Here is a 26,201-nt window from a genome sequence, read left to right as displayed (position 1 = left end):
TGCCTCCCATCCCCCTTCTCTGGGGCTAGAGGCTGAGGACTTTGCTCCAGGCAGACTTGCGGTCTATAAATAGAGAGCCCAGAGTGGAAAAGGCTCTGCCTCGGTAAGCCATTCAGGCCTGCTGCTGCCATGGACTTTTCAGAAATGCAATTTCTATTTGAGAAACTCATTTCCAGAATGCAAAGGCTTAGCGAGACCATAAAGCCCCTTTGATTACTTGGACGGAATTGCCAGGGCCATGGCAGTCACATGCAAGCTTCCAAAGAATCTGGTTTGCCTTTCTTTTCCTCCAGAGAAATATGTGATAATTGACAATTTTGGTCAGAAAATCCAAAAGAAGACATTAAGGCGACATTGCCCTCTTCTGACTATGCCTTGCCTGTCTCTGCCTCTGCTTCTCCCTTCACGTCCCCTGCTCTTCCCCATTACTGGCACTTAGGCCCACAGCATCAGGGAAGGGTGTGTGTGATGCTCCTGTTCCAGCAAGGGGCGCTGACAGTCAAACACCTCATGGAGGAGCTGGGATTAGAACCCAGGCCTGTTGCATCAACCCCAACACCCATTGATCCTTCTTAGTCAAGCCCCTTTTCCAAAGGCAGAGAGCCTCCATGGGTCTACCTGCTCCAGCTCGCTGTTCTTCCCTTGCCCACAGCCCTCAGGATGAGGAGGCTATTTCCAAAAGGCAGTCTTCATGCCCTCAGGGTGAGAGACACATCTCTCCTCCAGCCCTCTTCTCATTGATACCCATTCATATATTCAACTGGGAAAACACTTAACTTTGATCACTGGGACATTTTAATGGAGAGTAAATTGGTTTAGATGAGATTGGTTCTGGAGCTTGAGTTCAACAATGTCAGGAAGAGAATTGGGTAAAATCAAATAATACACGGTAACACCAAGAAAGTGCTTTTGTTTCTGAAGCTACTGGAACTTTAGTCAGAGCAATGCCACACAATTGTAAAGGGCGTGCATTCTGAGCTTAAAACCGGGCTCGGCCATTTGCAGAATGTGTGACTTAGGGCAGGTTCATTGACATTTTTATGCCTCAGTTTCTTCATCTGTGAAATGGATATATATATATATATATATACACACATACATACATTATGGGCATTGCTACAAAGATGAAATGCGTTCACACATGTAAACTACTTAAACCAGGAGCTGGAATCAAATGCTAAATAACAATAGAAATAATGGTAGAAAAGGATATAACATTTTATAATTATATTATTGTTGTTGACTAAGGGCGAACTTGTCTCTCTCTAAGCCAACTATATTCAAACGTTTTTCTATTTCATAACCATATTTGGAAGGCTTGCAATAGAGCCAGTCCTGGGCTGGTTCAAGAAGCAGATCTAGACATAGACACCTGTCCCCTGGGACCATGTGGCACACATGAAATGACAGTCTTTGGAAACTGTATCCACTCACCATGGACTGTCTTGCATGGAGCAGCTCAGTGACGTCCTTTCCTCAGGCCAAATGTAATAACACCATACTCCTTACAGTCTCACTCAATCCCTGTGCCATGCTGTGAGCTGTATGTATTATCAGCATCATTGTTCTGCAAAGAGAAAACATGCCAAGATAGGTAAAATAATTTATAAAATGGTATAGTTAGGTTTCAAGCTCAGGTGATTCAACTCCCAAGCCTGTGTTACTTATAGGAATGTAACACTGTTCCCCCCAGGTTCCTGAGAAGAGCCCACTCCTTCACGGGGATGGGGCAGGGCCCGCTGGCATCCCTAGGACAGCTGGCCTTCAAATGTGTAATTGTGCTCAGGGCACGTGTGTGAGGATATTTGCTGTAACAAATCAACATTAGTTATGATTGCCATCAGAGGAAAACCACATAAATGTCATCAACAGGAAGATGGATAAGAAATAACTTTATTACCTTTTTTTTATTATACTTTAAGTTCTAGGGTACATGTGCACAACATGCAGGTTTGTTAGATAGGTGTGCATGTGCCATGTTGGTGTGCTGCAACCATTAACTTGTCATTTACATTAGGTATATCTCCTAATGCTATCGCTTCCCCCTCCCCCCACCCTACCACAGGCCCCAGTGTGTGATGTTCCCCACTCTGTGTCCAAGTGTTCTCATTGTTCAATTCCCACCTATGAGTGAGAACATGGGGTGTTTGGTTTTCTGTCCTTGCGATAGTTTGCTAAGAATGATGATTTCCAGCTTCATCCATGTCCCTACAAAGGACATGAACTCATCCTTTTTTACGGCTGCTTAGCATTCCATGGTGTATATGTGCCACATTTTCTTAATCCGATCTATCATTGATGGACATTTGGGTTGGTTCCAAGTCTTTGCTATCATGAATAGTGCTGCAATAAACATACGTGTGCATGTGTCTTTATAGTAGCATGATTTATAGTCCTTTGGGTATATACCCAGAAATGGGATGGCTGGGTCAAATGGTATTTCTAGTTATAGATCCTTGAGGAATCACCACACTGTCTTCCACAATGGTTGAACTAGTTTACAGCCCCACCAACAGTGTAAAAGTGTTCCTATTTCTCCACATCCTCTCCAGCACCTGTTGTTTCCTGACTTTTTAATGATCGCCATTCTAACTGGTGTGAGATGGTATCTCATTGTGGTTTTGATTAGCATTTCTCTGATGACCAGCTATGATGAGCATTTTTTTATGTGTGTTGGCTGCATAAATGTCTTCTTTTGAGAAGTGTCTGTTCATATCCTTTGCCCACTTTTTGATGGGGTTTTTAGAATTTTTTCTTGTAAATTTGTTTGAGTTCTTTGTAGATTCTGGATATTAGCCCTTTGTCAGATGGATAGATTGTGAAAATTTTCTCCCATTCTGTAGGTTGCCTGTTCACTCTGATGGTGGTTTCTTTTGCTGTGCAGAAGCTCTTTAGTTTAATTAGATCCCATTTGTCAATTTTGGCTTTTGTTGCCATTACTTTTGGTGTTTTAGTCGTGAAGTCCTTGCCATGCCTATGTCCTGAATGGTATTGCCTAGGTTTTCTTCTAGGGCTTTTATGGTTTTAGGTCTAACATTTAAGTCTTTAATCCATCTTGAATTAATTTTTGTGTAACGTGTAAGGAAGGGATCCAGTTTCAGCTTTCTACATATGGCTAGCCAGTTTTCCCAGCACCATTTGTTAAACAGGGAATCCTTTCCCCATTTCTTGTTTTTGTCATGTTTGTCAAAGATCAGATGGTTGGAGATGTGTGATATTATTTCTGAGGGCTCTGTTCTGTTCCATTGGTCTATATCTCTGTTTTGGCACCAGTACCATGCTGTTTTGGTTACTGCAGCCTTGTAGTATAGTTTGAAGTCAGGTAGCCTGATGCCTCCAGCCTTGATATTTTGGCTTAGGATTATCTTGGCAATGCAAGCTCTTTTTTGGTTCCATATGAACTTTAAAGTAGTGTTTTCCAATTCTGTGAAGAAAGTCATTGGTAGCTTGATGGGGATGGCATTGAATCTATAAATTACCTTGGGCAGTATGGCCATTTTCACAATATTGATTCTTCCTATCCATGAGCATGGAATGCTCTTCCATTTGTTTGTGTCCTCTTTTATTTCATTGAGCAGTGGTTTGTAGTTCTCCTTGAAGAGGTCCTTCACATCTCTTGTAAGTTAGATTCCTAGGTATTTTATTCTCTTTGAAGCAATTGTGAATGGGAGTTCACTCATGATTTGGCTCTCTGTCTGTTATTGGTGTATAAGAATGCTTGTGATTTTTGCACAGTGATTTTGTATACTGAGACTTTGCTGAAGTTGACTATCAGCTTAAGGAGATTTTGGGCTGAGATGATGGGGTTTTCTAAATATACAATTGTGTCATCTGCAAACAGGGACAATTTGACTTCCTCTTTTCCTAATTGAATACCCTTTATTTCTTTTTCCTGCCTGATTTCCGTGGCCAGAACTTCCAACACTATGTTGAATAGCAGTGGTGAGAGAGGGCATCCCTGTCTTGTGCCAGTTTTCAAAGGGAATGCTTCCAGTTTTTGCCCATTCAGTATGATATTGGTTGTGGGTTTGTCATAAATAGCTCTTATTATTTTGAGACACATCCCATCAATACCTAGTTTACTGAGAGTTTTTAGCATGAAGTGCTGTTGAATTTTGTCAAAGGCCTTTTCTGCATCTACTGAGATAATCATGTGGCTTTTGTCTTTGGTTCTGTTTATATGATGGATTATGTTTATTGATTTGCATATGTTGAACCAGCCTTACATCCCAGGGATGAAGCCAACTTGATTGTGGTGGATAAGCTTTTTGATGTGCTGCTGGATTTGGTTTGCCAGTATTTTATTGAGGATATTTGCATCGATGTTCATCAGGGATATTGGTCTAAAATTCTCTTTTTTTGTTGTGTCTCTGCCAGGCTTTGGTATCAGGATGACGCTGGCCTCATAAAATGAATTAGGGAGGATTCCCTCTTTTTCTATTGATTGGAATAGTTTCAGAAGGAATGGTACCAACTCCTCTTTGTACCTCTGGTAGAATTCGGCTGTGAATCCATCTGGTCCTGGACTGTTTTTGGTTGGTAGGCTATTAATTATTGCCTCAATTTCAGAGCCTGTTATTGTTCTATTCAGGGATTCAACTTCCTGGTTTAGTCTTGGGAGGGTGTATATGTCAAGGAATTTATCCATTTCTTCTAGATTTTCTAGTTTATTTGTGTAGAGGTGTTTATAGTATTCTCTGATGGTAGTTTGTATTTCTGTGGGATCGATGGTGACATCCCCTTTATCATTTTTTATTGCGTCTATTTGATTCTTTTCTCTTTTCTTCTTTATTAGTCTTGCTAGCGGTCTATCAATTTTGTTGATGTTTCCAAAAAACCAGCTCCTGGATTCATTGATTTTCTGAAGGGTTTTTTTGTGTCTCTATCACCTTCATTTCTGCTCTGATCTTAGTTATTTCTTGCCTTCTGCTAGCTTTTGAATGTGTTTGTCCTCGCTTTTCTAGTTCTTTTAATTGTGATGTTAGGGTGTCAATTTTAGGTCTTTCCTGCTTTCTCTTGTGAGCATTTAGTGCTATAAATTTCCCTCTACACACTGCTTTAAATGTGTCCCAGAGATTCTGGTATGTTGTGTTTCTGTTTTCATTGGTTTCAAAGAACATCTTTATTTCTGCCTTCATTTCGTTATGTACCCAGTAGTCATTCAGGAGCAGGTTGTTCAGTTTCCATGTAGTTGAGCGGTTTTGAGTGAGTTTCTTAATCCTGAGTTCTAGTTTGATTGTACTGTGGTCTGAGAGAAGTTTGTTATAATTTCTATTCTTTTACATTTGCTGAGGAGTGCTTTACTTCCAACTACGTGGTCAATTTTGAAATGAGTGTGATGTGGTGCTGAGAAGAATGTATATTCTGTTGATTTGGGGTAGAGAGTTCTGTAGATATCTATTAGGTCTGCTTGGTGCAGAGATGAGTTCAAGTTCTGGATATCCTTGTTAACTTTTTGTCTTGTTGATTTGTCTAATGTTGACAGTAGGGTGTAAAAGTCTCCCATTATTATTGTGTGGGAGTCTAAGTCTTTTTGTAGGTCTCTAAGGACTTGCTTTATGAATCTGGGTGCTCCTGCATTGGGTGCATATATATTTAGGATAGTTAGCTCTTCTTGTTGAATTGATCCCTTTACTATTACGTAATGGCCTTCTTTGTCTGTTTTCATCTTTGTTGGTTTAAGATCCATTTTATCAGAGACTAGGATTGCAACCCCTGTTTTTTTTTTGCTTTCCATTTGCTTGGTAGATCTTCCTCCATCCCTTTATTTTGAGCCTATGTGTGTCTCTGCACATGAGATGGGTCTCCTGAATACAGCACACTGATGGGTCTTGACTCTTTATCCAATTTGCCAGTCTGTGTCTTTTAGTTGGAACATTTAGCCCATTTACATTTAAGGTTAATATTATTATGGGTGAATTTGATCCTGTCATTATGACGTTAGCTGGTTATTTTGCTTATCAGTTGATGCAGTTTCTTCCTAGCATGGATGGTCTTTACAATTTGGCATGTTTTTGCAGTGGCTGGTACCCGTTATTCTTTTCCATGTTTAGTGCTTCCTTCAAGAGCTCTTGTAAAGCAGGCCTGGTGGTGACAAAATCTCTCAGCACTTGTCTGTCTGTAAGGGATTTTATTTCTCCTTCAGTTATGAAGCTTAGTTTGGCTGGATATGAAATTCTGGGTTGAAAATTCTTTTCTTTAAGAATGTTGAATATTGGCCCCTACTCTCTTCTGGCTTGTAGAGTTTCTGCTGAGAGATCCACTGTTAGTCTGATGGGCTTCCCTTTGTGGGTAACCCGACCTTTCTCTCTGGCTGCCCTTAACATTTTTTCCTTCATTTCAACTTTGGTGAATCTGACAATTATGTGTCTTGGAGTTGCTCTTCTTGAGGAGTATCTTTGTGGCATTCTCTGTATTTCCTGAATTTGAATGTTGGCCTGCCTCGCTAGGTTGGGGAAGTTCTCCTGGATAATATCCTGAAGAGTGTTTTCCAATTTGGTTCCATTCTCCCCGTCACTTTCAGGTACACCAGTAAGATGTAGATTTGGTCTTTTCACATAGTCCCATATTTCTTGGAGGCTTCATTCGTTTGTTTTTACTCTTTTTTCTCTAAACTTCTCTTCTCACTTCATTTCATTCATTTGATCTTCAATCATTGATACCCTTTCTTCCACTTGATCGAATTGGCTACTGAAGCTTGGGCATGCATCACGTAGTTCTCGTGCTATGGTTTTCAGCTCCCTCAGGTCATTTAAGGTCTTCTCTATGCTGTTTATTCTAGTTAGCCATTCATCTAATCTTTTTTCAAGGTTTTTAGCTTCTTTGCGATGGGTTCGAACATCCTCCTTTAGCTCGGTGAAGTTTGTTATTACCAATCGTCTGAAGCCTACTTCTATCAACTCATCAAAGTCATTCTCGATCCAGCTTTATTCCGTTGCTGGCAAGGAGCCGCATTCCTTTGAAGGAGAAGAGGCGCTCTGATTTTTAGAATTTTCAGCTTTTCAGCTCTGGTTTCTCCCCATCTTTGTGGTTTTATCTGCCTTTGGTCTTTGATGATGGTGACGTACAGATGGAGTTGGTGAGGATGCCCTTTCTGTTTGTTAGTTTTCCTTCTAACAGTCAGGACCCTCAGCTGCAGGTCTGTTGAAGTTTTCTGGAGGTCCACTCCAGACCCTGTTTGCCTGGGTATCAGCAGTAGAGGCTGCAGAACAACAAATATTGCAGAACAGCAAATGTTGCTGCCAGATCCTTCCTCTGGAAGCTTCATCTTAGAGGGGCACCCGGCTGTATGAGGTTTCAGTCAGCCCCTACTGGGAGGTGTCTCCCAGTTAGGCTACTTGGGGGTTAGGGACCCACTTGAGGAGGCAGTCTGTCTGTTCTCAGATCTCAAACTCCCTGCTGGGAGAACCACTACTCTCTTCAAAGCTGTCAGACAGGGATATTTAAGTCTGCAGAAGTTCTGCTGCCTTTTGTTCAGCTATGCCCTGCCCCCAGAGGTGGAGTCTATAGAGGCAGGCAGGCCTCCTTGAGCTGTGGTGGGCTCTACCCAGTTCGAGCTTTCCGGCTGCTTTGTTTACTTACTCAAACCTCAGCAATGGCGGGCGCCCATCCCCCAGCCTCGCTGCTGCCTTGCAGTTCAATCTCAGACTGCTGTGCTAGCAGTGAGCTAGGCTCCGTGGATGTGGGACCTTCTGAGCCAGGCGTGGGATATAATCTCCTGGTGTGCCATTTGCTAAGACCGTTGGAAAAGCGCAGTATTAGGGTGGGAATATCCTGATTTTCCAGTTACCATCTGTTACGGATTCCCTTGGCTAGGAAAGGGAATTCCCTGACTCTTTGTGCTTCCTGGGTGAGGTGATGCCCTGCCCTGCTTCAGCTCACACTCCGTGGGCTGCACACACTGTCCAAGAAGCCCCAGTGAGATGAACCCAGTACCTCAGTTGGAATGCACAAATCACCCGTCTTCTGCGTTGCTCACACTGGGAGCTATAGACTGGAGCTGTTCCTATTCAGCCATCTCGGAACTCCCCTCACTTTATTACCATTTACACAATAGAATAGTATATAGTGATATAAATGATCTACTGCTACACATATCAATATGGATACTTCTCAAAACAATATTTTTATATGTCTGAAATAGTTTGTAACTTGGAATGTACATATGTAAGTATGTATGGATGTATCTATCAAGGTAGGTGCAGGGTGGGTGATTCTGTTATCTGGGGAAAATAGTGTTAGCTGATCTGTTGCAGCATAAGCAGAGTTGGGAGGAGGATTAATGGTCATGGATTTTCCATTTCTCCATCTAGGGTGAAGCTGGTCCTGCAGGCCCTCCTGGGTTACCTGGAACTGTAAGTTACTCCGCTTCTAATTCTTTCTCCTCTGAATTCCTATGATATTGGGATTCGTACTCCCCCTCCACCAACCGCCACTACTTAGTTTTAAATGTCTCCCCTATTGGAGTTTGCCAATAGCTAGGCCTATTCCTGGGTCCTACAAACCAAAAATATATACGCTTCTCTAAGAACCATCCTATGCTTATTGATTTATTCAGCAAAAGCACAATTATTTATCAGAATGGGTGCTAGATACTGAGAATACATATCTGCCTGTCACATATGGGGAAACTGAGGTCCAGAGACAAGAAGTAGTTTTGCACTACCATGACCCAGGAACTGGGCTTCATTCACTGGCCCTCTATATGTGTTAGGGTGGGCATGGTGAGTTGGTATTGAGTATCAGTAAGAGCATGGGCTTTGAGGGCACAAAGACCTGGCTCCCAGCTCTGTCATTCACCAGCATTGTAGTCATAGTTGTGGTCTAACAAAGTCAGTTTTCTCGTCTGTTAGAAAATATTATACCCAGCTATCTTGTACAGGTGGAGTGAAAGTTAACTGAAACTACAAAATATTTGGCAGAGTTTCTGGTGCATTATAAATATTAAAAATTTTAAAACCTGCTATTATTATTATTTATCTTACTCCCAAGAGCTGCATAATGGGGGCACATTTTTCTTTTTCTTTTTTTTTTTTTTTCATTTTAATGTTTCTTCCTTGTCTTGAGATCTTCTGTTTTGACCAGCTGATTTCAGGGAAGTTTGCACATGGCTTCTTGGGCTGGCCCTGACCCTACACATGTATCAGGAGTTGGCCAGTTACTAGCCCTTGCAGGGGATGCCAGGAGAGGAGAGACCCTGTGCACTCAGAAATCCCATTTGTAGTGTGGCAAAGAATCTTACTCTGTGCTTTTCATCAAACTGAAATCATTATTCCACAGCTGTTTCTCCTCCCCAGCAACAGTCATCAAAATGAGACTCAGACATTCCATAAGGGTGTTGGAAGAAATTGGAATCATAACTTTAGAGTCGGAATTAGTCATATCAAATTTTTGTTTAAGGTTGATAACCTACAGCACTGGCAGGGGTGCAGGGCAGCAAGCATTCTCATACCTTTTTGGTGGTAGAACAGATTGGACACACCTATTTGAGAAGTTGCTTGGCAGTACCAATATATCACAAAGTGCCTACCCCTTAGCTTAGATAGTCCATGTCTAGGCATTTATCCTGCAGAAATATTTGTATGTGTGCATTTTTAAAAGCATGTATAAGGATGTACATTGTAGTATCATTTATGACAATAAAAAATTAGAACAGACCACATGATCATAAGCACAAAATTAAGTGAATCACAAAATATCTGTAACATGGAATTCTACAAATTAATATGCGTACAATATGTGTATGGTCTTGAAAAGATAGTGATACTCAAATTAAGTGGAACAAGGCAAATTAAGTGGAAAAAATCTATTAGTCAATCACTGCATATTGAAAGATAAGAACACAGGCTCCCCAGGCCACCTGTGTGGACGCCAGTTCCTGTCCTGACATTCACCAGCAGCTTGAACTTCATTCTCTGGTTTATTTCTGTGTCCTCCAATTTTCTTATCCATAAGGCAGGACAGAAACAGATAGTCTGCCTCTTAGAGTTATTGTGAGACCACATGAGTGAAGGCCTGTCAATGGCTGTAAGTAATCATGTATAGTCGCTGTTACTATTTGTATAACTTGCACAAAGTTATATATTTCCAAACATTTATAATTGTGTGGAAATATATAGGAAACAGTTAAAAATATGGTAAACTGAAAAACAGTGCCTTCTGGAAAAGGGACGGGGGTTGGGGACATGGAGGGCAAGGTATAGGAAGCTCCTTTTTTCCATCTTCTTTTAATGTATTGCGGTTTAGGACCATTATCTATGATATTTTGTGTCCATTTACTGCTTCTTTCAGGCCCCTGCTGGGACCCAGGCATCTGCATGGATCAGATCTGTCAGAGCTTGTAGCCTAGTGAAGAAGATAAACTAACCCTACAGTGGCAAAGATATACCTACATTGCAAATTATAGTAAATGTGATCCAGGAAAAGAATAAGATGCATCAACAAGAATAACATGGGGACCCAAGTTATATCTGCATGGTGGAGAGGGAAGAGGGATCCGTGAAGACATGACATTTAAAAGACACCTGCAGGTGTCCATATGACCTTAGTCATAGGAAGGGAGAGGAGAGTATGTTCCAGGCTAGGGGAACAGTATTTGCAAAAGCTTTGAAGCTGGAGAAAGCATGACATCTGAGAAGGCTTTTTTTTTTTTTTTTTTTGAGACGGAGTCTCGCTCTGTCGCCCAGGCTGGAGTGCAGTGGCGCGATCTGGGCTCACTGCAAGCTCCGCCTCCCGGGTTCACGCCATTCTCCTGCCTCCGCCTCCCGAGTAGCTGGGACTACAGGCACCCGGCATCACGCCTGGCTAATTTTTTGTATTTTTTAGTAGAGATGGGGTTTCACCGTGTTAGCCAGGACGGTCTCAATCTCCTGACCTCGTGATCCGCCCGCCTCGGCCTCCCAAAGTGCTGGGATTACAGGCGTGAGCCACCGCGCCCGGCCTAGCCTTAAACACAGCCTAGGTGTGGGTGGCCAGGCTGAAGGAGCCTGCAGGGGCCAGTCCGCCAGAGTCTTTGTAGTCTGGGCTCTGTCAAGCAGGGATTTCCCCTCCTCTCCTACTCTCCCCAACCTTGTCTACTACGCACCTGCATCCCTGCCTGATGCCCAGCAGATGGCAGTAGTGAGAAGGAGACATTGTGACATGAATTCAGTGTCCTGGGCAGGGCTCTTATGGACCCCTGCAGGGAATAATGTTTCTTTCCCATTTTACTGATGGGGCATAGAAGCTGAGGAGACATGTCCAAGGTCACATAGGGTTTGGAGCTCAGGTCTTGTGCCTCCAGGGCTCCCGAATCTAACCACTATGCATTTCTGCCTTAATAAGTAAATAGCCAGGGATTTTAAAGAAAGATATGAATCTAATTATCAAAACTAATAATTGTTCCAGGAAGCTTTGGGGCTATATTCTTTCACTTGTAAATCTCTCCAAGGCAGGTTTTAAAAATGAAACACTGGGTTCCTTGATGCCCATCTTTCTAATCTCTGCAGTTTCCTTTTCAGACATCCCTGTTCACACCACATCCACGGATGCCCGTAAGTAGCAGTGGTGCCTCGGGGTGCCCAGCGTGCCTCAGCCTGGCGGGCAATGTCCAGTGTGGCCTGGGAGCCTGGACTGGGTGGGGTGAGGACTCAGCCCCATCGCATTCATCACTGTCAGGCATCTGGGCTGCTGGGCTTGTCCTGAAAACAGGTGGAGAAAGGGCCTTGCAGGGAGCTGGCTCCAGGGTTAGGCAGGACATTCCAGGGGCCTAGAAGTCACCTCTCATAGCTAAAAGCAAAGGCCAGGCCTCTCTGGGAAAAGTTAATTCTTCAGTAACACAGAGAGTAGCTGATGGTTTTGAGGAGAACAGAATTATTTGAGATGCCAGAACATGAGAGTCAGAGAGAGGCAAAGACGTTCCCCATGGATGCTGGCAGTGAAGGAGACCAGAGATAGGGGTGTCAAGAGGGGACCCCATTCTCAGGCTGTTCAGGGGACTGGAACCTGAGATGTAGCCTGGGGTGTGCCAGATGGACAGAGAGTGATGCTGGCTACTTCCACACACAAAAATACTTGGCAGGAAATAAAGCTTAGCACTGCAACCTCTAGAAACCATTTTCCTCTCTTTTCATGAATGGCTCTTCAGAAAATAGGTGTTTTCAGGATCTCTTTATGCTGTTGGCTGAAGCCAGAAAACGTGCCATTGTTTCTTTTGCTGCCTTCGATGCAGTTCTTCTGCTACTAGGGCTTGACCTGCGGGACAGCTGAGAGGCTGGGGTAGACGTCCATTTCAGCTGTTGCTGTCTTCATTTATTCAATATTAAGTCGATTCCATTTTAAAAGCTTAAAAGAATCCTGTGTGTGATGCAAAAGAAGGAAGCAGGTAGAGAGACTGAGTCAGGTGCTAAAATCACTGGAGGAGAAGGAAGGATTTTGTGCTTGGGAAGCATAATGGGGAGAAGGGGGCATCCTAGGGCAGCACGGACTTAGGGAGAAGTGGGTGAGAGGTGTCTGCGGGAAGGAGCAGGTGCACAAGGGCTCTGGCTGTGAGCCTTTCCTGAAGGGAGAGAAGGCCCTGATGTTAAAGAAGCCCTCTTGTCACTGAGCTGTCAACCACTAGAGGGCACTGCCTCACTGCCCACCTGTCCTTGAAAATGTTCCTTCTGTTTCTTCACTGAGACCTAGTTTTCTCAATTATAAAATTGGGACAATAAAAATACTCTTTCAGGATTAAATGCAAATAACAGGATATTTGCACTTTACATAAAACATTTAGAACTCTGCTCCGCTCTGGCAGAGACAGGCACTCACTGCATGAGGGAGACAGCACCTCCCTCACCTGCAGGGCAGCACTCACTGCATGAGGACTCAGAACCTCTCTCACCTGCAGGGCGGGTACTCATTGCATGAGGACACCACACCTCTCTCACCTGCAGGGCGGGTACTCACTGCATGAGGACACTGCACCTCTCTCACCTGCAGGGCCGTCGCTCACTGCATGAGGACACTGCACCTCCCTCACCTGCAGGGCGGGTACTCACTGCATGAGGACTCAGCACCTCCCTCACCTGCAGGGCGGGTACTCACTGCATGAGGACTCAGCACCTCCCTCACCTGCAGGGCGGGTACTCACTGCATGAGGACTCAGCACCTCCCTCACCTGCAGGGCGGGTACTCACTGCATGAGGACTCAGCACCTCTCTCACCTGCAGGGCGGGTACTCACTGCATGAGGACACTGCACCTCCCTCACCTGCAGGGCTGTCACTCACTGCATGAGGACTCAGCACCTCCCTCACCTGCAGGGCTGTCACTCACTGCATGAGGACTCAGCACCTCTCTCACCTGCAGGGCTGTCACTCACTGCATGAGGACTCAGCACCTCCCTCACCTGCAGGGCGGGTACTCACTGCATGAGGACTCAGCACCTCCCTCACCTGCAGGGCGGGTACTCACTGCATGAGGACTCAGCACCTCCCTCACCTGCAGGGCGGGTACTCACTGCATGAGGACTCAGCACCTCTCTCACCTGCAGGGCGGGTACTCACTGCATGAGGACACTGCACCTCCCTCACCTGCAGGGCTGTCACTCACTGCATGAGGACTCAGCACCTCCCTCACCTGCAGGGCTGTCACTCACTGCATGAGGACTCAGCACCTCTCTCACCTGCAGGGCTGTCACTCACTGCATGAGGACTCAGCACCTCCCTCACCTGCAGGGCGGGTACTCACTGCATGAGGACTCAGCACCTCCCTCACCTGCAGGGCGGGTACTCACTGCATGAGGACACCGCACCTCCCTCACCTGCAGGGCCATCGCTCACTGCATGAGGAACTCCCTTACCTGCCTGCCACCCTGTCTTCTCACCTGCTCTCCCAGAGAGGGGCTTGGAAGGGCAGAGCACCCCAAGCAGCAGCTCAGCTCTGGGCGTTTTCCTGGCACTGCTGCAACCAAGCCTCCTAACAGCCTTGAGGGAGTAGCACCTGTGTCCATCTTACAGGTGATGGTCCTGCAGCTCAGAGGTGCTAGGGAACTTGCCAAGAAGGCCCTACCAGCAAGATAGGAATTTGGGGCTAGTGTGTCAGCCATAGCACACTGGATGGAGCATCTGTACCGCTGTTGCTTCAGCTCAGGCTGGCTGTCCTGTGCAAGGGGCTTCCCATCACACTGCCTGTCCCTTCCACTGTTCGCCTGCCTTTCCTGGACCACCTCCATGTATTGCCTCCCCCTGCCACTGACATCTGTGGGCCTCCCTCCCTCAGGTCCACCCTGAGCCCCTCAGGATTGAGACAAGCCTACATGTCCAGCCTCTCCTTAAAGGAATTGCTCTGTAAAAACACAATTTCCAGAGCATTCCACTGGGAAGGCACATGAGGGGCCTGTGCCACCCTCCCCTTTGAGTCCCAGCACTGACATCCTTCCTGCAGGCTCTGCATTGCTGCGGGAGCCTGGGAGCCAGGAAGCCACTCTCAGATGCAAACAAGGAAATTATGTCTATGGAAAAAAAAAGTTTCATTGTGGGCAATTGCCTGAGTCTCCCCGGGACTGGCTTCGTCGCCATGGCAACTCATGTTTGTATTGATGGATTTGGAAAGTGTTATTCTGTTTGACTTCTCCCTGCTCTCCTCAGGCACATGCCTTTGAGGCCCTGCAGTGCAGGAAGAGGCTGGGGAGACAGCAGTTTAGAGGGGTGTTAAGGTCTGCCGCATAATGAAGGAAGAGAATGGAAAGGAGAAGAGGAGGCGGAGGGAGAAGCCCGACTCATTTTGCTGCCCTCTCTGGGACTGAGGAGGCTCCTGGGGATGGCTGGTGGCTGCACCTGATGAGGTGACAGGGTGATGGTGGTTTGCAGAGGACAGAGCAGGCTGTTTGATGGTGTGCATATCCCTGGGGTCTGCAGATGTTAGAACCTTTGCTGGAGGAAGGAGGGACAGGCAGCTTCGTGCTTGGGGAAGTTACAGTGGGGAACTCAAGCAGGGTTTTGTAACTGGAGGCTCATCAGTTGTTCCAAAGCAATTATCTTAGGAAGGCTCTGTCCAGCCAGCCTGCTTCTACCCCTCACCCTGCTAAGGAGGCTTCAGGATGCCCAGGCAATGACCAGAGCCTGTAGAGATGATCATGAGTCCCAGAGATGGTGTTTAACTTGGCTGAGGTCACCAGGGGGCAGTGGGGAGGAGACAGAAGCCAGCCAAACTTAGCATTCAACAGCTACTGACAGAGCCCTTCCAGGGGGCCCCTGGAAGGAAGGTGCTGCCTCCTGACTCCTGGGCTCTGAGGCAGGAATGTCTTGAGCATCTTGAGTCCTTCTCTGGCCCGTTCTGACCCTCTGTAGGTCCTCACTTTGTCTTCCTGCTACTGCAGTCCCGTTCACCAACACTGGAAGAAGACTGTGCAAACGTCTTCCCTGTGTGTCTCCTGAACAATCCCATAAGCCCTTTTGTCTTTATGAATTGTGTTGCCAATGACTGGAGGACCAGAAAAAGACTTGCAAATCCCCACCATGGGTAGTTTTCTAGGAGGAAAACATGCTAGAAATAATGGTATTATTGTCCGTGGTGAATGGGGCTAGACATGTCTCCTTCTGAGCTCAATGGCAATGGAGATTCTAGGCGGAGGAATGAGCTGACATCTGTTGAAACCTCCTCTGTGTTGGGCACTGTGAAACACTTTGCAAACGCAATCTCACTGAATCCAGGTCACAATTCTACAAGGTAGACCATGTCGGTTCCATGCAATAGGGGATGCTGAGTGAGGAGGCCAGCCTCAGGCCATGCGGTCTCCAACTGCCATATCAGAGAGAGGCTTGGGAAGGGAGGGCAGGTAGGAACCACGGCTGCAAGGCCTCTAACATTTGCATAGGCATAGAGAGAGAAAGTAGCATGAAACCCTTAGTAGGTAGTGTCTTTCTATGCTGATTTCTCCACCAAGTAAAGGTTAGAACTAGCCAACCTCAGGTTCTCTAATGTAGACATTAGACTCTTTCTTCCAGATGCATCCAGGGTCCTCCCTTCATCTCCTGCTCTCTAAAGCCGTGTCTTGCAAACACCCCATCCATGCAGGACTCCCTTCTACACCCAAGGCAGATGCTCATCCCAGCTCTCCTTGGGCTTATCTGTGGCAGGGGAGCCCGATGTCCCCCTAAGCAGGCTGTGGGGATTTGGGACAGTAGCAGGTTCTGCTCCTTGAGAAGGGTTGCCTTTGTGGGTACACGTGCTCTGGTTGTTATCTGCCGTCCTGGAGAACTCTGCAAACCCGTGCTGTTTCTCTTTGATGTCTTGCCTCTGCTGCACCTTCTCTGTACCATTGACCTTCACCTATGTGAAAAGGGGACCACCTCTTTATTTTGCAGATATGGAAACTTGCAAAGGTCATATGGGGTCAGTATGGGTAACTACTTTGCCCAAGTTTATATGGCCAATAAGTTAGAGGGCCAGGGTTCCCTAGACAGGCTGTATAGGCTGTATAGAAGCTGAGACTGTGTCCACCCTGGCCCACTGGCCCCACTCCTCTCCTGCACAGTGGCCCTTCAGCTGTGGAAAGATATGCCCTTAAGCCCTTGGAAAGCTGTCCTCACTGTAGTCCCCCATCTGCTCATCTTCTTGTTCCATATGAACTGCAGGCTGAGGATCACATGTCCCTTCAACCCTCCTGGGAGATGTGTTGGGCACCCTGGACGTGGCTCCCTGGAAGTGAGCCTGCCCCATCTTGGATCATTCCATACTGGGTCCACCCAGGGTACTGCCTGTCCAGCCTGTGTCTCATCCTTTCTTCAGCAAAAGTTAGACACACCATTCTGACCATCCAGCATCTAGGGTTCAACCCCTAGTTAAGCACCTCTGGGTTCCCTTAGTTAAGCACCCCTCCCCAGCTTCTCCATCTAGAAAGGGGTTGGAGCTGGGCATGATGGTGAGGACCTGTAGTTCCAGGAGGCAGGTACACAGGAGGCTGTGCAGGGAGGATCGCTTGAGCCCAGGATTTCAAGAAAGGTCTGGGCAGTATAATGAGACCCCATCTCTACTAGAAAGAGAGAGAGGAAGGGAGGGAGAGAGAGAAAGAGAGGGAGAAAAAATAGTGTTTGGGCCAGGGGCCCTTAAAGACCTTTCCTCCTCTCAAAACTCTTTCCGTCATTATTCACTGATGATCTACCACGTGCCAGGCTCTGAGCTGGAGGGGACATGAATCAAAGCACACAACTAAGTGTAAAACTGCGGCCGTAACAGGGCTCAGGAGGAGAAAGGCACAGTACACTGACCGGCTGTAATAGGAGGGTTGGGCCCATTTTGGGGTTCAGCTTCCCAGAAGAAGTGATTCCTGACCTGAAAGATGAGTCAGAATCAGTCCTGGGGAGCAGCAGGGAAGAACCCCCAGGCAGAAGGAACAGCCTTTGGGGGTGGGGACCTATCAGGTGATACACAGGACTGGAGGTGGCCTGTGTGGCCAGAGCTGGGGACATGTACCCTGTGATGAGGGGCAGTTCTCCCTGAAGTCCACTCTACCCTGTGCTTCTCACCAACAGGGAGAACAAGGGCCCAAAGGAGAGAAGGGCGATCCAGGCATGCCTGGGGAACCGGTGAGTCCCTTGTGTCCCCTTCCCCCGCAGGGCTGGTTACCTGGAGACCCAGACTCCAAAGGCTGACCAGCTCTAGGTCTGCACCATGCATTCCACACACAGGAGCCACACTGAACGGAAGGCAGCCCTTTCTTCTCCTCAGGACACTAGCTACGTCCCCTCCTTGCATCTCAAATTATACCCATTGCAGCGTCCCCGCCCCACCCGCCCATCTGCTCAGAACCAGGAGGATGAGCTGGTTCATGGCAACTTGTGTGCTTACAGGGACTGCAGGGCCATCCTGGAGAATTGGGGCCTTGGGGACCTGCTGGACCACCGGTAAGAAAACCATCCCCTCCCCTGCTGGCTCAGAGACTTGGAGATCCCAGCCATGCTCTCTCCCTCCAGGCCACCCTCCCCAATTCTCTCCCCTGGCATTTTGGGAGTAGACGCTGGGAAGAGCAGCCCCAATGTGCTGCAGAGGCTGAGTGGCCCTCACTGAACGCCCCAGACACTTCTGTACCCGTGGATGTCCCTACTCTGAAACTAAAGGGTTGGCGTAGGCAAGCTCCGGGTTTCTGCCATGCTCTCCCTTCTCCTGCTCAGCGGGATCTGGAGAGCAAGGGCCTCTGCACACAGGGGGCACCTTGGTTCCCAGAGGATTTGCAGAACAGGAAATGGATCCCAGCCATGGAGTGGCAATGCTGGTTTAGGTGACACCTGGTACATGTTAGTGCTTTGATTTCGTCATTTTGCTCAGTGTTTGCCTCTGCACTGGATCTTGGTTCTCTGGGAGACTCTGTGCTATGGTAGGAGATCCTGCTGGGGTGACTGGGGACCCTGCCTGGCTGTGTGAGCCCCTCTGAGCTACATTTCTACAGAGGGTCGGTGCTGACCCCTATACCCTGGGTCGGTGGTGAGGATGGAATGAAATCGCGATATGCCCAGCTCCAACAGAGGGCCAGGAATTAGTGATTTTCTTCACCTTTTCGACGGTGCTCCCGGCCCCTTCAGTTTGGAATAATGCTTCTGATGAGCGCGGTATCCCCGAGACCTCCCTGCTGTGGGGGAAAACAGCATCACTGAGGATGTCTTACCCCCGCCCCTCTTTTATTTCCTGTGCAGGGTGCCAAGGGACAAGAAGGCACACGTGGGGCTCCTGGAGCAGCTGGAAACCCTGTGAGTCCCTATGATCGGCCTGCCTTGTGGGGGATCCCTGGAGGGAGGCCCCGCCCAGTGTCTGCTCTGCTCTATGGCTCGCAGCTCTGGGCTAGCTAGGAGGACGTGGCCCAGAAGGTTCACCCACACTCGAGTGGTTGGTTGGAGTCAGCACGGAGAGGTTCTGGCCTCCACCACCTTCGTAGCATTTCTTGACTTTGTCCACATGCCCAGTGAATGAAAGAAATCTCTATGCACATGTGGATGAGACACACACAGACCGCCCCTCACAGGCGAGGTTGTTACTCCAAGAAGTGTGCTTACATGCACAACCATGTACACATACTCTACAAACCAGAGAACACACATCCTATAATACATTCATGCACAGGTACACACACACACACACACACACACACACACACACACAGAGCCCCAAACACACAGATGCAGCCAGGAAAACACACAGACACCTCTATGCACACTCCTCAGCTGCTCCTGGCTCACCCATCCTTGGGGCCAGATCCAGGGTGTATTTGATCCCCGTGGGGCTGGCACTTGTTCCTGGAGCTGATTTGGGCTCTGTCTCATGGTGCAGAGCCAGAGAGCTCAGGCTGGACTGTGGAGCTGGTGGGAGGCAGGATGGGCTGACTTATCCCAAGGTCTCTGGGGAGCAGTGGTGGCAAGGGGAGCAGCAGCAGCACACGTCCGGTCTGCTCCTAGCACCACTGCCGAGTGCCCTGTACCAGCTAGAGAGTGCTGATGTGACCAGGCCACCATGCGTATGGTCAGGTCGGAACTGGGTCGGCCAAGGTAGTGACCATTGTGGATGCCACAGTGGGGACAGATGGCAGCTCCTCCCTGCTTGTGGAGAGAGCCCTGGTTCCAGCCCAGCCTGGAGGGGAATGGAAGCAGACTGTAGGCAAGGAGGAAGCTGGGAGTGTTCTCCATGAGTCCTGACCCTGGAGATGTGCAAAACCCAGGGACAGTGGGGAACAAGGCCTGGAAGAAACATGGGCAGCCTCCAGGGCCGTGAGAGTTCCCTGCTTCTCCGCGCCTATAGCGTTGACCCACCTGCAATGTCCTCACCCACATCTCCTTTCATGGATCATTGCCCAGCCATCAGGTTCTAGTTCAAATCCACTTCTTACCTGATTTTGCAGTCAAAGCCAACACACACACACCCACCCACAAACATGCACACACACGTGCACACACACACCTCCACAAACATGCACACACGTAGGCGCACACACACCTCCACAAACATGCACACACACGCGCACACATACACCCCCACAAACATGCACACATGCATGTGCACACATACACACACCTCCACACATACACACACCTCCACAAACATGCACACACATACACACATACACCTCCACAAACATGCACACACGCACGTGCACACATACACCTCCACAAACGTGCACACACGCACGCACACACACACCTTCACAAACGCACGCACACGCATACACCTCCACAAACATGCACACGTGGACGTATACACATACACATGCCTTCACAAGCATGCACACACGGACGTGCACACATAGACACACATATGCAACTGAGATCTGAACCGTTCCATTTTCAATGTTTCATTTTTCTCATGCACTTAGGATAAGGCCAAACCTCACCTGAGATCCTCTACTGTGGTTAGGTCCTAGCCCTTCTCTGCCCACTGCCAGGCTCCTCCACACCCCTGTGCCTTAGCTCTAAGGAACTTCCAGAGTCCTCCTGCCCTCCTGCCTTTCACCTCTGTGCCAGAAGCCCACTCACCTGAGGCTTGGTGCTTGGGACACCACGGCCCTCCAGGGAGGAGGTTCACGTCTGCAGGGGCTGTCAGGTCAGCAGCAGTTCCAGCACATCGTGGTGAATTGAGTATGAGGCAGGTTTGCAGAGAGAGTTGGGGCAACTACTTATAATCAATGCGTTTGGCCTTTCTAAACTTCTGTCTCTGAACAGGGTGCTCCTGGACATGTCGGTCCCCCCGGTCCCAGTGGCCCTCCAGGAAGTGTGGTGAGTAATTGGGAGAGGGCATATGCACTGCCCAGCCACCAAGCTAGTTAATGTATCCTCCTGAAAAACCAGAGGCGTAGGCATCCTTACTCCCATTTTCCAGATGGAGACACCACTGTCCTGACAGAGACCACCCAGAAAGTTCACACACCTGAGCCCTAGGCAACTCGCCAGCTATCCAGAGGGTAAATGCAGCTGTTGGCATCTGCAGAAAGTCTATACATTTCACTGTTGTTGGAATCAACACCCTAGTTTGCTTCAGAAGAAAGAAAATGTACCTAAAGAAGTCAAAGATCCCCTGACAGCTATTGGGAGACCTGGATTCGAATCCTAGCTCTTCGATTAATTGACGTGACCATCTTGGCAAGCCCCTCCTTGAGGTCTCGGCTAGTTCATCTGTAAAATGGAGACAATAGCTTGGCTGCTTCACCTTTAGGGTTGCATCTTTTTTGGCCTGATGAGATTCTGCCTTTTCCATGTCGAGGCCCAAGGTGTCCGCTAAAGGACCAGCTTTAAGATTCACCATAAACACCAATTTAGACTTATACATTGGTCAACAAAACACTCCATGACATCTAGTCAAGGGTAACAAAGCATTTTCCCCCCACAATAGATTTAGGTCAGTCTTATTTCTTCATCAAACCTTTATAGGTAATAAGCATAGTAGCTTAGAGGACTGAGCCTTTATACATGCTAGGCATCGTAGTAAGCACATTACATGTGTTCATTCATTTAATCCACACAGCAACCCTGCTGGAGGAATATTATTATTTTACATGGAGGCTTCCTGCAGCCCAGCCTGCATTCTTCTGGCTGGGGGTCTTCTCTGGCCTCTAGAGAGCATGTGATTGGGCCACGTGATGGGTGGCCAGCACCACCACCAGCAGAATAGCTCAGATCGCTTGTCCTCAGCTGTCGTCACTTTGAGGGTATATCCTGCGCAGCATCCCAGAGTCACAGCAGGACAGAACTCCAGTGGCCAGCAAGTGTATTTCTTGCTGCCTGTTCTCCCCCACTTTATTTATTTTTATTTTTATTTTTTGAGGTGGAGTTTAGCTTTGTCACCCAGGCTGGGGTGCAGTGGCGTGATCTTGGCTCACTACAACCTCCGCCTTCTGGGTTCAAGTGATTCTCCTGCCTCAGCTTCCCAAGTAGCTGGGATTACAGGGGCGTGCCTCCATGCCCAGCTAATTTTTGTATTTTAGTGGAGATGGGGTTTCACCATATTGGCCAGGCTGGTCTTGAACTCCTGACCTCAAGTGATCCATCTTCCTTGGCCTCCCAGAGTGCTGGGATTACAGGCCTGAGTGTTCTCCCCTTTTTGCTTCTCTGTTTCCCTACTATTGCATCCATGGGACACTTGCACTTAAACCATGTCTCAAAGTCAACCTTTGGGGGACTCCAAAGACGCTGTTGGAGCAGATGCCCCAATGCTAAGGCTGGGTTCTTAAGGCCATCCTCATCTTCCCAGAGTGTTCACCGTGCCAGGCCATGCCTTCTGAGAGTTCACAGCCCAGAGCAGGCAGCAAAGCTTCCATCAGACCATGCCTGCTGTTAAGAGCTCTGATGTGCACTGTTACAAGGCCAGGCCCCCGGGAGAGCAACAGTCACGGGCAGGGAGGAGATGGAGCTTTGGGGAATGTAAATAAGGGAAGGGAATTGGGTGGGAGCTGTAGTCGTTGACTTCAGGGGGACCTGATGATTCTTCCCTGGGGGTCACGAGCCACCAAGAGTGACCAGTCATCTTTAAATTCACCACGTCCATAATCTTCCTTTCCACAGGGTGCTCCTGGCCTCAGAGGCCCCCCTGGGAAAGATGGGGAGCGTGGTGAGAAGGTAAGACCAATATAATCTCTCAGCACACAAGTGAATATCCTCAACTTCTTACAGGCACTGAAGGAGCAGCTCACTCTGCTCGGGCCTGGTTTAGGAACCAGCAATCAGAAGGGGTTTACCAAGTAGAAGGGAGAGGAAGACCATGCCGTCCCATTGGCTCATTTATTCCTCACAAGAGACCTGAGAATCAGACGAGTGCCCATTCGACAGATGTGGAGACTGAGGTTCTGAGAAGTTAGTTAGTTGGCCCTGTGTCTCGTAGCAAATGAGCTACAGAGCTAGGTCCGTCTGACTCCAAATCCTGTTTTCTCTCAGTTCAGTGCACCAACTTATCCATTTTACACCTATGCTCACACACATAAACCTTCCCAAGCTAAGAGTTTTTTTTTTGTTTTTTTTTTTTTTTCTTGAGACAGGGTCTCACTCTGCCACTGAGCCTGGAGTGCAGTGGTGTGATTTCCACTCACTACAACCTCTGCCTCCCAGGTTCAAGCAATTCTCATGCCTCAGCCTCCTGAGTACCTGGGATTACAGGTGTGTGCCACTACACCTGGCTAATTTTTGTATTTTTTGTAGAGACGGGGTTTCACCATGTTGCTCAGGCTGGTCTCAAACTCCTGGACTCAAGTGATCCACCCGCCTTGGCCTTCCAGAGTGCTGGGGTTACAGGTGCAAGCCATTGAACCCAGCCTGAGATTTTAATTATCAAGAAGAGAGACACATGTTCCCACCCCAATTAAAAAAAAAAAAAAAACCCAGAGGCTGAGGAGGAGAATCTATACCCTTTTAAGTTCCGTTTTGCATTTCTCTGACCTAGCACCTTAGGAAATGTCTCTGAGGTTAATTGGTGACACTGAGCCAGGGCTCAGGAAATCAGACGTACTCATTTGAATGATTCAGTGTTTGGACCTCAGTCAAATGCCAGCTCTCTTGCCCTAGTTGCATTGATATAAGCTAGGGTGACAAAAGTGATTCTCAACAGGGGGTTTTTACCCAGGGAGATATTTTTTGTTGTCACCACTAAGGGGAGTAACTGCTTCTGGCATCAGTAGGTAGATACCAGAGAGCCTGCTAAAAAGCTCACAGCACATAAGACATTCCCCTTATAAGAATGATCCTCCCTGAAGGCCAATAGTGCCAAGGTTGAGAAGCCCTGATCTAAATAAAGCACACCCTCTTTGAACCTGGATTTTCTCATCTGGAAAATGAGGGTGATGCCACATTGATCGTTGGTTGTGAGGATTAGCCGAGGAATTGAGGAATCATGTGCAAAGGGCTCAGCAGATAACAGGTGACAAGGGTACCATGTGGTTGTGTCCTGCCCTCCCTGCGTGAGCAGATCACACTAATATCCATGGACAGGAAGAGACGACATTGGGGCATGGATTGTCCACAGAGGTCTCTCCTAGCACACACGTGGCCAAACTTCTTAACATGAATTCTTTCAAGTTCAAGTTCATCTACTTGGTGCCTTTTAAAGAATCATTTCAGTTTTTATGTTTTTGCATAATTTAACAAGAGGAGATTCATTTGCCTTTTTGCAGGAAGGTTCAATTTTAAGATACACATCTCCCAGAAAAAACCTAGTGCAGAGAAAAATGATCAACACATCTATGAAAACTCTCTTGGGTTTTTGGAGTGTTGATCATAGGCTTAATAATAACCCTATGGGCCGGGCGTGGTGGCTTACGCCTGTAATCCCAGTACTTTGGGAGGCCAAGGCGGGCAGGTCACTTGAGGTCAGGAGTTCATGACGAGCCTGGCCAACATGGTGAAACCCCCATCTCTACTAAAATTACAAAACTTAGTTGGGTATGGTAGCACATGCCTGTAATCTCAGCTACTTGGGAAGCTGAGGCACGAGAATCGCTTGAACCCAGGAAGCGGAGTTTGCCTTGAGCTGAGATCACACCACTGCACTCCAGTCTGGGCGACAGAGTGAGACTCCATCTCAAATAATAATAATAATAATAATAATAATAATAATAACCCTTATGTAATACAGGTGCAAACATTCATTTTTTGAAAAAAAAGATAATACCATTTCAGACTGCCTAGATTAAGCAAAGGAAAAACATCTGGATTCATCTGGTATTCCTTAATTATACCATGTCTGAAAGACGGCACATTATAAGTAGGACATTGGTAACCTGGAAGGGGATGTCCTCTTAGGAGGACTAACAGGTGCATGTTCAGAAACCAGAAATCAGTGGGCTATTGCCACATTCAGCCTCTAGAGGGAGACAAATGCCTTTCCTTGGCTGAGCAGAAGCCCAGGCTGAGGGCCGGGCCTGGGACTTGGAAAGGAACCTCCAGTGCTCTGCAAAGTGGTAAAAATCCCGGACATCACAGCATATTTTTCCCTCTCACAGCATGTCCAGGGGCTGGCGTGGGGCTAGGGGAAGGTGATCCTGCTCCAGGCTTGGAGAGAGGCCCTCTCCATCCTTGCTTTGCACATCCTTGGCTCATCTTACCTTACCTCCGCTCCATCTGAGAATGTCTGGAAACACTGCGATTGCAGCTTCCGCCCAGGGCAGCCCCGTCTGGGGAAAGGAGTCCGTCTGGTTCGCGGGGCTCAACACAGTGTTCCACAGCCAGGGCCGCCACAAGAGCTGTTCAGAGCCCTGTCGTCAGAGAAGATGAGCACTGGCCTGGAGCAAGCTCAAAGTCTAGGTCCTCAAGCTGACCCCGGTGCCCATGCTAGCACTCTCACGCTCCCTCTCTCTTGCCCTGTCCATTGTAGCTTTAGGCTCTGTTTTTATAGTTGAAAACCTAACTGTAAGAGGGATTGGATTGTATCTACAGGGTTCCAGTGAACAGACTTAGTGTCCAATGTTGGGAAGATTTCAGAGAAGGCTGAGTGTAAAGAAATGTTACATAACAGAGCTGCCTGACAAAGGAATGCCCAGTGTGGAGCGGTGATGAGGTCTCCCCTCCCAGAGGAGTTCAAGCAGAAATGAGGGCCGATCTGTAAGAGATGCACCAGAAATAGATTTGCCTGCCCTGGGCGGGAGGTCGTCACTAACGTCCTTTCTTTTTCCATGTTTTGCATTGAGTTGATTGACTAAGGCCGCAGTAACAAAGTATCATGAACTGGGGCCTAAACAGCCAAAATGTACTTTCTCCCAGTTTTGGAGGCTAGAAATCCTCAGTCAAGGTGTTGGCAGGGCTGGCTCCTTCTGAGGGCTGTGAAGGAAGCATTTGTTCCAGGCCTCTCTCCTTGGCTCATTGGTGGTGTCTTCTCCCTGTGTATTTGTGTCATTTTGCCTCTATGCATGTGTGTCCAAATGCTTCCTTCTTTTTTTTTTTTTAATTAATTAATTTTTTTCTTTATTATTATTATTATTATTATTATACTTTAGGTTTTATGGTACATGTGTGCAATGTGCAGGTAAGTTACATATGTATACATGTGCCATGCTGGTGCGCTGCACCCACCAACTCGTCATCTAGCATTAGGTATATCTCCCAATGCTATCCCTCCCCCCTCCCCCCACCCCACAACAGTCCCCGAAGTGTGATGTTCCCCTTCCTGTGTCCATGTGTTCTCATTGTTCAATTCCCACCTATGAGTGAGAATATGTGGTGTTTGGTTTTTTGTTCTTGCGATAGTTTACTGAGAATGATGATTTCCAATTTCATCCAT

The 26,201-nt window shown here is 47.5% G+C and overlaps 1 protein-coding gene across 4 annotated transcripts in view; it reads left to right on the top strand.

Moving 5' to 3' along the window:
* Positions 1-26,201, top strand: part of COL22A1 (collagen type XXII alpha 1 chain) — a 337,498-nt gene that overhangs the window by 206,144 nt on the left and 105,153 nt on the right. For 3 of the 4 annotated variants that reach the window (XM_063726825.1, XM_054518874.2, XM_054518872.2), the window contains 7 exons: positions 8,313-8,354; positions 11,487-11,531; positions 17,495-17,548; positions 17,813-17,866; positions 18,653-18,706; positions 20,666-20,719; positions 22,502-22,555. In XM_063726825.1, the coding sequence (XP_063582895.1) occupies positions 8,313-8,354; positions 11,487-11,531; positions 17,495-17,548; positions 17,813-17,866; positions 18,653-18,706; positions 20,666-20,719; positions 22,502-22,555 (357 nt within the window). The remainder of the gene's footprint in view (positions 1-8,312; positions 8,355-11,486; positions 11,532-17,494; positions 17,549-17,812; positions 17,867-18,652; positions 18,707-20,665; positions 20,720-22,501; positions 22,556-26,201) is intronic. The other variant, XM_054518873.2, reaches the window with a different exon arrangement.

The sequence above is a fragment of the Pongo abelii genome, chromosome 7 (assembly GCF_028885655.2).
Source record: "Pongo abelii isolate AG06213 chromosome 7, NHGRI_mPonAbe1-v2.0_pri, whole genome shotgun sequence".
In the NCBI taxonomy this organism is placed as follows: Eukaryota; Metazoa; Chordata; class Mammalia; order Primates; family Hominidae; genus Pongo; species Pongo abelii.
The sequence above is the reverse complement of the archived record's forward strand: the minus strand, read 5'-3'. Positions and strand labels throughout refer to the sequence as shown.